The sequence below is a fragment of the Schistocerca gregaria genome, chromosome 2 (genome assembly GCF_023897955.1).
Source record: "Schistocerca gregaria isolate iqSchGreg1 chromosome 2, iqSchGreg1.2, whole genome shotgun sequence".
NCBI classification, from domain to species: domain Eukaryota; kingdom Metazoa; phylum Arthropoda; class Insecta; order Orthoptera; family Acrididae; genus Schistocerca; species Schistocerca gregaria.
In genome coordinates this window covers 701,596,168-701,612,815 of record NC_064921.1, presented here as the reverse complement: position 1 = coordinate 701,612,815, position 16,648 = coordinate 701,596,168, and the positions used below count along the sequence as shown (strand labels likewise).

Genomic DNA, 16,648 nt, shown 5'->3' with positions numbered 1-16,648 from the left:
ACACAAAGATGGATATTCATGAATTGTCATTTAACTTCCATACCCAGGGACATTTTAACAATATGTTTAAACAATTTTAATGATAAGTTGATAATGAAATGGTATTTCTTGAGCTAACAATCCAAGAAAATATATAGCGCATGTTCTCCGTGTGTGAATAAAAACAACAACAGCCAAAAATAAGAAGTTAAAAATATCACACAATCAGAGAAACATATTAGCAAATACTCAGCTCTTTAGTTTCACAGTAAAGTTCATTTAATGGGTTACTAAACCCCTGACTGTAGAAATCCACTTTCTGAAGTGAAAGGCAAATTTGAGTACCATTCATGAGGTTTGTTTCTGTAATATACTTAACTGAGACGATGTTGATGCGCTACTGCTCTTCAGCCATCATTCAAGATTTCCTTGAATAGTATGTTTCAATAAAAGAAGTATCTGTTCAATTAAAAACTAATAAATGCTAAAACTCCATCTGAACACCTCTCAGAAGACCCTTACAGTACTGACCAACCACTGTGTCATCCTCAGCCTATAGGCGTCGCTGGATGCGGATATGGAGCAATACAAAACTGGAACTATCAAAATCTTACAGAAATGCTAATTTTTTTAAATGGCTGAAGTAAAATGAAGTTTGATAATTACCATTACTTAAAAAATAATTTATGACACAGACATACTAAGGAACAGCCAAACAAATAATGACTGACTTTTTGAGAGGTAATATTTCCAGACAGAAATTCCCTGTTTCATTTGTGACTCACCAGATTTGCATTTGTGAGAGACTGAATGCACCGTTCTATGAAAAGAGTAAAAAAAAGATACACAGACAGAGAGTTTTCTGTGATGTTAATTACAGTTTTATTTCTTTAATCAATAACATTTATTCCTCTTGTACACATTTATGTCCAATCTCATAAAATTTTTCAGAAAATCACATTCACACAGGAGTTTTATCCTATAGCTATTACTGTGCACACGCTTGGCAATAATGAATTATTCTATATCTGAATACATTTGTATCACAGCAAATATATTTACTATGGTATGTACTACTTACAGGCAGAATTAATGTTTGTCACTGATAAAGACTATTAATTCTGATTTATGACAACTCTCAGAGTATAGATCATTTAAACAAATAAGAGAAAAATGAAAACTTTGCTTCTGATTTGACATAAAGAATGTACTCAATATTATTAATTTGACTAGAAAAAATTTGTGAAGAGTTGGGTTTAACACTTTCTAAATATAATGCAAAAACAGAAGTGAAGGAAGTTGTATACTAATAGAAGTTACTGAGAACCTAATACAGGTACACAAGGCACATTAGCTGTTCACCCCTATGATTATAATATCCTTCACTGATAACAAAATTAATGTGATGCTTTCAAAGTGTCCATTGATACATACTCTATAAAATACAGTACGGAAAACCAGTTTCTATTATTCATCTTCACTCAAAAATTACAAAGGAAGGGCTATCAAAGCATCTAGAACTTTCCCAGAACAGACCAACTAGCATCAATTAACTATGATACAAATGTATTTTTCAACTGAAAGGTGACAAAAAATTAAGAAAGCTAATTACATTTCCATTTTTGAATTTTAAACGAGTACAACATTAAAAATTAACTCAATGAGAAAACTTTTGCATTAAAATATAAAATTGACATATGGAAGCAGCTCATAAAACTCATAAATAAGTGACAATTTACAACATTACACACATACAAACATTACAAACATTAAAAATACAATCTTTTGCGAATTGTCTTGTCAGAATAGACAAATAAAATATTTACAGTTCTAACATTCTGTGCAAACGTATCAGTTAAGCCTTTTTCAGCACTGTACATTATGTGTTTCATTTGATGTATTGACCATATATTATTCTATTTTATGAAAATAATTTCAACATATGGAACTTTAATAATGATAATTACTGTTTTATGCTCCACTCAAATAACTCTTACAAAATAAAGTTTACTATGAGAAGGCACAGTGCATAGATTGTCATTTTTATTTAAGCTGCAGGTAATTTCAATGACATTTTTATGAGGTAAAATAAAATAATTTAAATTTCAAAGCTGCCTTTTATGCACTTAACTGTTATGCAGTCTTTTCTGCCACAAAAATTTCTGCATGTCAGTTTTATGAGAAAAGTACATGCCAATATCTATCACAAAGTAACATGCGTGAAATAAAAAAAGGGTATACGGGATAGTGTCAAATTACCAAATCACATTGACTAAATGCACATACATCTCAAAATATAACTTTCATTTATTCTTCATCTTTAAGATAAATACTAGGATGGTCCATTAACTAGATGATATAAGGAGCTGCATGTGAAAGAAGCAATAACAATATTTTACTGGACTCATCATGGAAAATAAGTGGTACATATAATAAGCCTATCACAAAACTGTGTTAGCTTAATGAAAAAGGCAAAAGTGAAAAATCGTTCACTGAGGGAAATAGAAATTCATCAAGTATTTTCTTCCAGAGAGGTCACACTGGTACCACATTATGAAGGCATGTAATAAATAACAGGAGAAAAATAAAGACAGCAGTAGTAAAATAAATTAAAGCCTTAGAAAATATTTTCCTTCTTTCTCATTATTTTGCTGTCTTTAAGATACCAAGGAACAATAATAATAACACTTACTGTACCACTAGATGAAACATTGCTTTCTTTCATTATTACAATCATGCAGCTCAGCTGTACAAACAGAAAAAGGAACTGAGTTCAGTTACCCTTGGGTCAGTTGAATAACTGGGGAAAAATTTGATCACTATTTTCAGTGAAAAACCTCTTGACAAAATGACTGACCTATATAAAAGACTTAAAATATAGAGTGTTTTACACATATTTATAGATATGTACAAAGCAATTTGTAAGTAAAATATAACTGGCTTTATAAAGTAGGCCAAATCACATTTTATGATTGACTATAATATATATTTATACAAGCATAACTCTATAAACATGTACGTGCCCTAGGAGTGTGCCGATTCATTTCTCCAGAGGCATCAAATACTTTGGTTTATGCATTATATTAACAATGTTTTAAAAACAAGATACTATCTGTAGAGTGCAATTTCTTTCTAAAATGATGACCAATATTTGAATCTGAAAGAATACTGGCACTGATTTCCCAGAAACTGTTTCTAAGAATGTTAAACTGCAGGACCAATAACACATTCATCATATAAGGCTAACCTGCATTCCTTATTCAGAGAGCAATTGTGAACAAGGACAAATCTAACAATATTTATAAAATAAAAGCTGCATACTTTCTTGAATAGTCAAGACATTTGTAAATGCAATTTTAAAAGTGTCATATGATGCACATGCAGCTTTACTGGGAAATATATGTTTCTGACTGAAAATTTTAAGATCATTTCAAGCACGAACGGGAATTTATATGCTAGTTCTAAAGTCCTAAGTTCCAGATCAAAAGAATCCTGAGTGACTGGCACAGTCCTGCAAAGCAGTAAAGCTGTCACTGGTTGCTTCAAAGCAAAGATGAACTGCTTGGTTGTTATTGATAAGAAGCTCATCAGCTATTACTCAACCGCACTCAATCACACATGTCAGGTCGAGGTAACAAGAGAAGCTTCCGTGTTACCTGAAACAATAATCATTGGATTACCACAGCTTCCAGAAAATTAAAGAGCATATTTTTTATTATTACAGATTGGCTTCACTTGTATATAATAGGAGGTTACAGACCGTTTGAAAAGCTTGTCTGCTGCAGGATAGGTCGTACTGAGAAATAATTTTTAAGAAAAAAATTCAATGTGTTGAGCTGTTTCTGGGGTAATTAATGTTTAAGTTACCCAATCAGGGCATTGCTTCTGCAAATTCAAGTGGCCCACCAGATACAATTAGTATTAGTTGTTATTTCTGCGTAGATGACAGCGCACAAGACTGTTTGGCTTGGGCTCCATCCTTACTACTGTCCCATGTTCAATTTTTGTATCGCACTGTTGTTTGGTTTTTGGAAACATGTTTTGTGACACCGTCTCTGGCAGGCCACTTGAATTTGCGCTAATGAACTCAGAAACAGTGAAATGTATAGAGTTTTTCATAACAATTATTTCTCAGCAAAACCTACCCTACAACATCCCTTACAAGCTTTTCAAATTGTTTCTGACCCGTCTATATAAACTGTATTATTTGATGTTTCAGAACATATTTGTAATTTAGTTTTCACAATATATAGCTAAAATCAGCTGATACAAATACGGGCCAGTGTCTTGGAAAGGGTTGGTTTGTTTCCAGTTACAAACAAAATTACTTCTGACGTGAAATTTTAGATGTGCATTTGATAGAGCAGTCCAAAATTAGTCTAGTGCTATAATTACAAAATTAGTCTAGTGAGATAAATATTAACATGGACAGCAAAACACAGAGAATGATCATTGCAACACACCACCTCGCATACCACTCTGGCCTGTGCTGACTGTTACTGCCATATAGCACCACCATTCAGTCGCTGCTGGATATTGTTTATTATTTGTGTTTTACTGTCTCTGGTAATACAGTTCAATAAAACAAATATGTATCATACTAGACTAATTTGGGACCTCTCTATCACATGGGCTTGTAAAATTCCACTTTAAAAAAGTTTTGTTTGTATTGGGAAATAAACCAATGTTTCCCATTGACACTGGATGTCACTTGACAGCCACGATGAGCAGTATTTGTTTGGGCTGACCCTAACTACATACTGCAGAAGATAAACTGAAAATATCTGCCAAAACACCAGAGAAAATGTTTGTGACAAGTCTTAAGAGGGACACTATCTATATTGGCCCACAACTTTAATGTGTGATGTTCTGTGATATGAGTGGCCCTGTGAACCCACAAAATGACATCAACTACGTGAATAATACGTACAGGGAACACTTTCAATTATTTATTGCACAAGAACCAAACATTGTACAAATATCATACATATGTCATTTTAAAAAGAAACCCTGAAAGTTTTTTTTCATGTATACTGCCACAGCTTTGTTTGGTAATTTGCCGATAGTCAGCGCTAGTCGCAAACATGGAGAGTTCAGGTGCGGATCGAGCTTTCTGTGTGTTGGAGTTCGAGAAAAACAAGTGTGCTACAGCTGTTCAATGGATGTTTAGAACCAAGTATGGTAAAAAGCACCAACAAGGAAGGTCGTTTACCACTGGCACAACAAATTCTTTACGACGGGTTGCTGGTGCTCAGCAAAGAGAAGTGGGCATCCCAGTGTCAGTGAAGTGAATGTGGAGCACATACAAGAGACGTACGTAAGGAGTCCAAAGAAATCGGTGTGTCGTGCATCTTGTGAACTCGAAATTACTCCAATGACAGTGTAGAAAGTTCTGTGACAGAAACTGTCTATGAAACCCTTCAGATTGGAGTTAGCGCAAAAGCTCAATTACAATGACAAAGATAAGTGTTTTGAATTTTGTTCGCAGTTGCAACAACTGAATGACGATGGGAATGGCATTGCTGATTGCTTAAGTTTTAGCGACAAAGCCACTTTTCATACTAATGGGAAAGTGAACAGGAATAATTGTCAAATCTGGGGTACAAAGCATCCACACAAATGCATTGAATTTGAGTGTGATTCCTCAAAGGTACTTGTTTTTTGTGCCTCATCACGACGAAAAATGTACGAACCAGTCGCTTAGAGCACGGTCACTGGATATTCCTACTTGGACGTGTTGCAGCAACAGCTGATGCCGGAAATGCAATCGGACTCTCCATTCATCTTTCAGCAAGATGGATGTCCACTCCATTTTCATTGTGAAGTTCATGGGTACCTGAACATGGAGCTGCCACATCGATGGATAGACCGTGCTACAGACGGGGGCAGTTGTTTCATGAAATGTCCTCCCTGAGCACCAGATGTCACTCTGTGACTTTTTTCTGTGGGGACACATTAAAGATCTGGTGTATATACCGCCTCTACCACATGATGTAGCAGAGATCCGGGAGAGAATACGGGAAGCAACTGCCACAGTCGAGGATGCCATGCTGGGACTGGTACTGCAAGAATTCGATTACCATATTGACGTCTGCTGGGTCACTCATGGCTTGCACATCAAATGTACCTTTCAGAGTACAGTTTTTCTTCAAAATGCAAGCAATATGAGTGACATCTGTACAATGTTTAGTTCGTGTGCAATAAATAATTGACAGTGTTCCCAGACTTTATGTACACACTGTATAAAAGAGAAGGGGAAAAGAGAAGACAGCTAAGTGGTCAGGAGGAGGCAGGGATGGAAGGAGGAACGAAATGATGAAATGAGTAATGTATGCCTTAGAGTAAGTGAATTGCAAAGACATGAAAATAGGGAAAGTTTAAACAAGAAGAAATAAAAATGTGTGACTGCAGGACAGAGGATGGAAAATCGTGCTACTAAAAGCTGAAAGATGGAATTAAGAAACTAACATTGTTACAAAGTATGAAAGGGAAACAAAGTAATAACACTGCTTTGAAACCAACAAAACACATGCAACTGTCAAACACTTAAAGGCAGTTGGCCTGTAATAACAGTGAATACCCAGAAAGAATAAAGATGGATTTAGAGTGTCCACCACACCAGCTTCATGTTACTTAACACAAAGATTGTCCTAGATAATTAAATTTTCTTTTTAACTGATTCTTTTCTGATCACTATTTGTGATGGATATATGAATAGTTAATGCCTTATAATCTGAAAGAGATGGAATTTTTTAGGTTATTTTGTAATAAGAAAAACACATATGTGTTGTGAACAAGGAAATATGGCTGTATGATCTGTCTTGTTAATTACTACTCTTCTCCTCATTTGTAAAGCTTTCTGGGGCAAGTTAAAAAGAGTATGATTTGATTTTTTCCAATTTTTGTGCAAGACTTTACTTATTCTTCCAGTTCCCTGCAGTTTGTGGAGTTCACTAAAGGAAACTTTCTCGGATATACCCATCATGAATTTATTTTGTCCCTAAGCTGCAGTTGTTACCACTGCTCGTTTCTTAATCCTGGGACAAAATGCATTCTTATGTCATGAGAGGCGGCTCATTCTAAAAAAAGTATGCACTTTCAGTACTGGACAATATCACCTGACAGTGATGTTAAAATGGCATTACATACTGGAGAAAACCAGCCATTCTCTGATTGGACATGCTATTTCATGAAGTGACATGTAACGTGAAATGATAAAGAAAAAGATAACTCTGCTCCTGATGTTTCCATGGGGCAGTAATCTCCAGAATGCAAAAATGTAGTAATTTTTTCCCACCAATATTTAGCTCCAAACACAGTAACCAGATGTTTCTGTTTTAATATTATGACTGTGAAAAATTCCAACATGGAAACAACAAACAAAAATGAGGCAAGGCAACCACTCATCTACAGCTGATTTATGATCTGTACCTAGACCAATGAAAAATGTGAATCAAACTGAACTCAAAATTTGATCTTTCCCTTTTGTAGCATTTTCTACTATCAGCTTACAAGACAAAATAAGTACTTGTACTTGCAATAATTCAGATGGGATTTCATACATTCTTATATATTCTCAGTATTTTATTTTTTATATATTCTTAGTATTATATTTTCTTCTGTTCCCCCCCCCCCCCCCCCCCAGATCACTGTTGAATCGGTCATACATCTTGCTCTTCTAGAAAATTATGAGTAACTGTGCTTCTGTTTTTAATATCTCACATGAACTTTCCAGCTGTATATTAACTGGTTTTACGTGCAAGCAAAACATAACATAATTCTTTCAGCTTGGTGAATGCAACATCTGTTTTACTCATAAATTTGTGTTTCTGCTTCCTTGCACTATTTGGGAATTATATCTTCACCAATGATGCTTCTGGCTTTTACAAAATGTTCTTCATTAGGTTTCTTCTAAAACTGCCCAAGTTGACCGCTGGTAATGTGATTGGAAAGTGGAAATGTGAAGGAATATCCATAACTAAACCCAGACCAGGTAGACCTGGTGTATTGAGGACAGGGACTGTTGAGCATTGCAGACAGTGTACAGATCTGTGAGCTTTAAGATGATCTTTGCTCTTCAATTCATTCATTGTACATCCTTCTACCTCATTTTGCCTTCAGTTCAAATAAAATCAGGTGCAGTATATGGCATAATAATAATAACATTTCATATTCCAATGTTTTCATTATTAATTAAAGATCTTTGGAAATACTAAATCACTATACTATACTACAATCTTTATGAGAGGAATTAAGAATACAGCCTTGTCAGTCAAGAAAGAACTTTAATACTAAAGGCTTTGTATTTGTCAAAATTAATGGATACAATACACAACTTTGCAACTCTACCATGCTATTAATAAGAAAATGATTATAAAAACTATGCTGTCATAAACAAACATTTCAAACTAACTCTCATAATGGTCAACTAAAACCAAAACACACACTAACTCACCCTGGAAGCTTCCCATCAAGAGGTGTGCTTAAATATAAAGAAAAGCAAATTACCAAGTAATCTGAATACACAGATTCAAAATTTCTAAGCACAAAGATGCTGTCAACATGTTACACAAAAATAGTTGTACAGGGAACAGAATTTACTGTATACTAAGTCGCCTAATTATTTATTATTAATAAATTGGCTTATTATACAACAGCAATAGTAGACACAACACTTTACTGTGAAATATTATAATAATTATAATATAATATTGTCACAAAAGTTTTCAGATTATACTTATGATACTGTATCTTCTCTTATAACTACAGACACATGATAAAGACTTGTTCCAGCATCTGGTAAAATGCACTGTGTAGGTAGAGTATAAACTGTATGAACGTACAGAATGTTAAAAAATGTGATGTGAAAAAGGTGACAGAATAGGTATGCATACTAAATTGGGCCATATATCACCTATTGGTTCAAATCTAGCACATCAGAAACATAATGTGCCTATACATGTATCATTGTTTACACTATCAGATCAAAAATAACCAGACACTCCTATGTACTGCAGAGCTGACCACAAGACGACATGTGTAGCAGACCTGCTATTATAAAATGTGGTGCGGAATACTGTATCATCAGTAGAAAATCGATAACAGCGAAATGGGCCAATCAGGAGATCTCTGTTGCTTCGAATGTGGACTAGTCACTGCATGTGCTCTGAGTAACAACCCTTCTAAAGCTGCCCAAGTCAACTGTAGATGATGTGACTTTAAAGTGGAAATGTGAAGGAACAACCACAACAAAACCAAGACCAGGCAGCCTTCATGTACTGAGGACAGGAACTGCTGAGCACTGCACAGGATGATTGTAAAAAATTATGATATCAAAGGAAGGAATCACTCTTGAGCCTAAAGAGCTACCAGTAGTTGAGTTAATACGAAGGAAGTAAAAAGAATGCAGTGCAGTGGCCAAGCAGCTCCTCAAAAGACACACATTTTTGTTCTAGGTGCTAAGTGACACCTGAGGCAGTATTAAGAGTGACATGCGTGGACAGTGGATGGCTGGAAGCAACTGAGAGAAAAGACAAAAGATTTAATGAGCAGACCTGTAAATTATGATTTAAAAAGAAAGAAAAAAAGCTAGTCCACAGGCCCCAAAATAAGTTTAATAACATTGATTAAAATGAGGCACCCATTTTTACACAAAAAATTTTCAGAGCAATAAAAATTCTTTTACATATTTATTTCATATTGTGTGAAGAACAGTAATACTTACTTCAAAGCTAACTACAAGAAAAAAGTGCTTAGACTCAGGACAGTCAACAGAGCCATTAACCTTGGCCTAGTTTCGCTTCCATTATTTCCACTTTCTGGTATCTTTTGTGGTTCAGGTTCTGTGAAAAAAACAGGAAGTAACATTTCACATCAGTAGAAGGTCATGTACATTTCTTCAGTTGATGCACTTACATATTCACAATTTTTTTCTCTTAAAGAAGTAACCATTACAAACAAGTTATGAGGGGAAAAAATCTAGATAAATTTCTGATATTAAATAATTGTCTATAGTGTGGAATACCAACAACTTTACTACCAAGCAACCTTATGTTTGAATTAAACGATATTTTATGGTAAGATTTATAATAGGAGTGGTCAACTGAGTCATTACACATTATTCACAGGTGCTATTTTGCAAAATGCCCTGCTTTTCTAGTAGACAACATTTGTAGTCATCCTTGTTTCAAAGTTCTCACAATAAACCAAGAGCATACCTGGAGCTGTGTAGGTAAGAGCAGCTGCCCTGATTGGTGGAAAAAGAAAAGGAATTTGCAAACTGAGCTGCATCTGGCCTGCCACACATGTAGGCACATTACTTCTGTATCAGCCTGCCTGACAGCAAAATAATAAGTGCAGTTTTCACACATTTTATACCCTCTCAATTAGGGTGTTTGTTACAAAGTAGTAGCCTCAGTATGTTAGCCAAATGAACACAGGTTTTCAATAGCTTTGAGTTTTCTTTTGTTGTAAATTATATTTCATTTTCTCAATACTTCCAATTCCCAAGAAACTAATATGAGTTGCTGCCCCTCCAGCAGAGCTCATGAGTGTGCTCTTGCAATCCACAAACCATATGCACGCAAGTAAGCCTAAACCCACACCTTTTCTTGCACTTGTCATTACTATTTTGATTTATTTGCATCTCAGTTGTGCTACTTACTTTGGAATGGTTCTCATTGTGTATATGTCTTTCCTTGTATGTATTCAAGTTCTCTTCTTCCTTCTGGCCACACGAAACAGTTCTTTCAGAAGACTCTCCCTTTGCCATTTTCCTATAGTTCTCCAAATGAATCTTCCTTGTGCCCAAAATTACACATTAAATCCAAGTATTCCCATCCTGTTATGCAGTAGCTTACCATAGCACTAAGTCCCTCACACATTCATAAACAACACATTTTTGTCCAGTCTAATACTGGTAACTTATCTTCTACATCACTTCAAAGTTTTCATAATACACTGAATTATCTGTCTCTCTACATAAAAAAATCATTACATGCACTGAAAATGACATTATCTGTGTACTCACCAACCTTAAGTGTTAAAAATATTTATCCTCAATAGTAACAGTCCTAATTCACTTTCTCATGTTAACTCTCTTTACCTCTGTTTCTCTTTCAGTATATGAATATCTCTCTCCTTGCTTACATATTATGGTTGACTTGATCATAACTATTTTCTTTGATTCTGATATGCCCGCAATAACTTTAGTACAGCTGAATTCATCGATTAATTTTTAACACAATGACATTAAAAATCTGTGCTTGATTCCTTCAAATATTTTGCATATGGTACAACTGCATCTGAATGGCTTGATGTTTCTTTGACTGTTCTCCATGCTCAGTTCCTTCCTCATGGATACTACTCAATAATCTTTCACACATTTAGAACCACACAACTGTCCTAATACTGTAAGAACTAAAAAATGAAACAAAGTACTCGTTTCACTACTAACTTTCTAAAACACAGTTTTTGCTTCTTCCAATGCTACTGTTTTCCTTTATCTTTGTATCCTGAACTCTTTGCTATATTTTTTGGACTTCCATTCTAAATTGTACTTCTCCTAACCCTTTGCAAGTTGGCAGTCTATAAACACTACCATTTATGGAAATTGCAACACCAAGAAGGAAACACATGAAATCAATTTAATTATTCAGTATGCTGTGTGGCCACCATGTGCTGCAATTAGAGCTGCTATACATTTGTATCCAAGCCCACAAATCCATGACACCAATTACTGGAGGACCGTGATGCACCAGATGCTGACCAACCATATCCCAGACATTTTCGTTGGGCGACATGTCTGGTTAACATGCAGGCTAGGAAAACAATAGCACCCATCGCTCTTCGAAGAAGGCCTGTACATTCTCCACAATATGTGGCCAGGAATTGTCCTGTTGAAATGTGGCATTTGGAGATGCCTGAAGCAGGGTGAATACCTCAGGCTCCACAAGCTCAGTTATGTACCGGTTGCTGTTCAAAGTGCCCGCAATACGTACGAGGCGAGATCGGTTGTTGTAACCAATGGCGCCCAAACCATCACATCTGGTGTTTGTCCGCTATGCTGCGCCACAATACAGCCCTCGGGTTGTGCTCACCACATTATCGCTAGATGCATATGTGGCCATCACTGTAGGACACATTGAAGTGGGACTCATCCGAAAAGATTACATGTTGCCACTTAGCACCCCAGTGATTGTGTTCACGTGCCAATTGCAGTTGGAGGAGCTTGTGGTTTTTGGACACTGGAAGCCGATGTAATGGCACGCATGCAACCAGTCCAACCTGCAGCAGACGGCGATGAACTGTTGATGCAGATTAGTTCACACTGGTTGCAGTGCTCCAGTGATGAGCCAACATTGTGGATGACGCTGTACGGTCCGTAAAGGCCATGCGGACAAGATGACGGTCATCCCGTGCTGTGGTCACGTTCCATGATCCAGTTCCCACTTGTCACTGTGTACTACCTCCCTCTCTTCACTGCTTCCACAAACGCATCGCTGTCATAGCAGCATGACCTGTGCGAGCCAAAATGTCATGGTATGACAACCCCATTTCCCGGAGACTGACAATTCTGCCCCGTTAGACTCCCTTTGACATCAACAAGGCATACCGGCACTCACTGTATCATTTCCACCTTGTGTGACAGCTCTGCACCGACTACACTAGACACAACACTGACCCTGTCGGACCAACACGAGATGGCTCTGCCTGGCCCACATGTACCTCATCTTGCTGCAAAACATATCACATATTTCTTGCACACCCATCACACTTCCACCAAGTGTGGCACTATTCGGGTAATTTCTTCTCGGTGTTGCACTTTTCACAAATGGCAGTGTCTCAAGTTTTGCTGCAACCCCCCCCCCCTCCAAATATACATTACTAAGTGTTAATGCACTTAGCCCACCCATTCTAATCACTCTGCCTCATTCTCCTACTTGGTTTCCTCCAGCTTCCCCTTTTTATGGTCCTACACCTCATTCAGTGGAAACGAAACCATTATAGGATCACTTTGTTGTCTGTCTGACCATATGTGAGGACCTCTTTTCTCAGGATGTAACAAATTGAGCTTTACCTCAAGTACTGAGGTCTACGATCCCTAGGATGTAAATTATTTAAGCTTCAAATTCAATGCAATCAGAAGATATGGCCATATACAGGGTGGTCCATTGGTAGTGACCGGGCCAAATATCTCACAAAATAAGCATCAAACGAAAAAACCACAAAGACCGAAACTCGTCTAGCTTGAAGGGGGAAACCAGATGGCACTATGGTTGGCCCGCTAGATGGCGCTGCCATAGGTCAAACGGATATCAACTGCGTTTTTTTTTTAAAATAGGAAGCCCCATTTTTTATTACATATTCATGTAGTACATAAAGAAATGTGAATATTTTAGTTGGACCACTTTATTTGCTTTGTGACAGATGGTGCTGTGATAGTCACAAACGTATAAGTACGTGGTATTACGTAACATTCCGCCAGTGCGGACGGTATTTGCTTCGTGGTACATTACCCGTGTTAAAATGTACCGTTTACCAACTACGGAAAAGGTTGATATCGTATTGATGTATGGCTATTGTGATCAAAATGTCCAAAGGGCGTATGCTATGTCTGCTGCTCGGTATCCTGGACGACATCATCCAAGTGTCCGGACTGTTCACCAGAGAGTTACATTATTTAAGGAAACAGGAAGCGTTCAGCCACGACCTGCAACATATGATGATGCCCAAGTAGGTGTTTTAGCTGCTGCCTCAGCTAATCTGCACATCAATAGCAGGCAAATTGCGTGAGAATCGGGAATCTCAAAAAGTCTGAGTTGAGAATGCTACATCATCATCAATTGCACCCGTACCATATTTCTATGCTGCAGGAATTGCATGGTGACGACATTGAATGTCGTGTAATGTTCTGCCACTGGGCACAAGAGAAATTACGGGACGATGACAGATTTTTTGCACGCATTCTATTTAGCGACAAAGTGTCATTTACCAACAGCGGTAACGTAAACCGGCATAATATGCACTATTTGGCAACGGAAAATCCACGATGGCTGCGGAACATCAGCGACCTTGGTGGGTTAATGTATGGTGCGGCATTATGGGAGGAAGTATAATTGGCCCCCATTTTATTGATGGCAATCTAAATGGGGCATTGTGTGCTGATTTTCTACGTAATGTTGTACTGATGTTACTACAAGATATTTCACTGCATAACAGAATGGCGATGTACTTCCAACATAATACTTCCGGCACATAGCTCACGTGCGGTTGAAGTGGTATTGAATAGTATATTTCATGACAGGTGGATTTGTCATCGAAGCAGCACCATACCATGGCCCGCACGTTCGCCGGATCTGATGACCCCGGATTTCTTTCTGTGGGGAAAGTTGAAGGACATTTGCTACCGTGACCCATCGACAACCCCTGACAACATGCATCAGCGCATTGTCAATGCATGTGCGAACGTTACGGAAGGTGAACTACTCGCTGTTGAGAGGAATGTCGTTACACGTATTGCCAAATGCATTGAGGTTGACGGACATCATTTTGAGCATTTATTGCATTAATGTGGTATTTACAGGTAATCACGCTGTAACAGCATGCATTCTCAGAAATGATAAGTTCACAAAGGTACATGTATGACATTGGAACAACCGAAATAAAATGTACCTATGTTCTGTATTTTAATGTAAAAAACCTACCTGTTATCAACTGTTTATCTAAAATTGTGAGCCATATGTTTGTGACTATTACAGTGCCATCTATCACAAAGCAAAAAAAGTGGTCCAACTAAAACATTCATATTTCTTTATGTACTACACGAATATGTAATAAAAAAATGGGGGTTCCTATTTAAAAAAACGCAGTTGATTTCTGTTTGACCCATGGCAGCACCATCCAATGGGCCAACCATAGTACCATCTGGCTAACCCCTTCAAGCTAGACAAGTTTCGTTCTTGGTAAGCGTAGGAGATGTATAAATAAAATAAACCAGACCATAGTTCCTAAAGGCAGGCTTTCTAAGTTATATACTATATAAACTCTAGAACTATTTCAAAATTTCAGTGCTTTATATTCATAGACAATTCAATTAGATGGAGAACTGTCCTGCTGAACTGACACCATTGCCTCAGTGAATAGCATCACTTAGTGTGGAACGTGACAATGAATTTATCAGAGTTTTACTGCAAAGAAATGCAAGACATGAGGTCTCAGCACTTGTCCAGTTTTTTCTCTTCATGTTCCTCCTGATAGTCCCATAACCCGCACCCTGGCACAATCTTTTCTAATACACTTACACCCCATTCCTAACCCACCACGGCAATTTTCCGTCTACACAACTGATGCATAAAGTACATCTTTGATACTGCGTAGGCAGCTGAATTTTTGCAGCCCAGCATATTGAGGATATACTGGGAGTGGCTCCATCTGAACAAAAATAGAGTTGACAATATAAATCCTCATAGTCAACAAAGCATGGATGACCAAGGTCACAAATGGATGCAAATCAATTCTAAGACTCAACAAATAAGCAACAAAGCAGTACCCACTTTTCGTACTACTCAGAACCACCTCGTTGGTAGGGGTTACAGAAGCCAGCAGTATTACTGAGAACTCCACAGCATGTGCTAAGAGTTTGGGTAAATGTCCATTGGCTTGCTGAGTTATGGTAAATGGTGGTACGAGAGCATCAAAAAGCAAATGAATTTCTTGCTTGAAGGACAGTACTGATCCTGGTCTGGTATGAAATTCAACTGTCATCCCTCACAGGTGATGTTAATATACTGAATGTCACATTGACACATCTGGTACACAAGGTGGTACAATGGCATCAAAAAGCAAATGAATACCTCTTGCCTGAAGGATGGTACTGATACTGGTCTGGTATGAAATTCAATCATCATCCCTCACAGGTGATTTTAATATACTGAAGGTCACATTGACACATCTGTTTGTGTACACACTGCTTGTTCATAAAGCGAGGGCACCAGCCATTTTTCCATTCAAATTTTATCACAGTTGTTTGATAAATGCTTGATAGAAACAAAGACCACTGATCTCAGTGTTACTGGGCACATATCAGGTACTACGGAGTAACATGTGTGCTGCAGAGTATGTGCATTCTTATCTTCCACGCTTCTGATAGCTATTGAATGCTGATGCATAAATATTGTTCCACTTGCCAATATGAGACACCATCAACATTGGGGAAATGAAGTGCCTAATTTAATTAGTGTAATTACACGTGTTAAAAATATGTATAAACCCTAAACATAATGTAAGACATTTCAAATCAGAATGAAAAGCAGAAATTAATACTATCAAAATCTGATAAAACAGACTACTTACTAGCTGCCAAACAGAAACAATTGGAGTAGCACTGAAAGATACACAAATTGCAAAACACGAATGAAAGTTTGTTTTCTTCAGGGGAAAGGAAAAATGGATAATTCAGATGAGATACAAAGTATTACTTTCATACAGTACCACTTTTTCCTTGTGAAGGAATTTCTGAAAAATACAAACACTAAAGATGCAACTTTTGATGTATATAAATATATCTATTGTGTTTATCAATACTGCTCCAGGGTCATCCCTATTGCTCTTCCTTATTATTACTCATTACTTAAACATGGTCTGTGATTTACTATAGTAATTTAAACAG

At 37.0% G+C, this 16,648-nt stretch overlaps 1 protein-coding gene across 4 annotated transcripts in view; it reads right to left on the bottom strand.

Annotated features, from left to right (window-relative positions):
• Window positions 1-837: 837 nt before the first annotated feature.
• The window catches only part of LOC126334793 (lachesin-like), a 778,486-nt gene continuing 762,675 nt past the window's right edge, over window positions 838-16,648 (bottom strand). For 2 of the 4 annotated variants that reach the window (XM_049997422.1, XM_049997419.1), the window contains 3 exons: window positions 9,704-9,821; window positions 8,435-8,461; window positions 838-3,635 (listed from right to left, as the gene is read on the bottom strand). In XM_049997422.1, coding sequence (XP_049853379.1) covers window positions 9,715-9,821 — 107 coding nt within the window. In that variant the 3' untranslated portion in view covers window positions 838-3,635; window positions 8,435-8,461; window positions 9,704-9,714. The remainder of the gene's footprint in view (window positions 3,636-8,434; window positions 8,462-9,703; window positions 9,822-16,648) is intronic. The other 2 variants (XM_049997421.1, XM_049997420.1) reach the window with 1 other exon arrangement.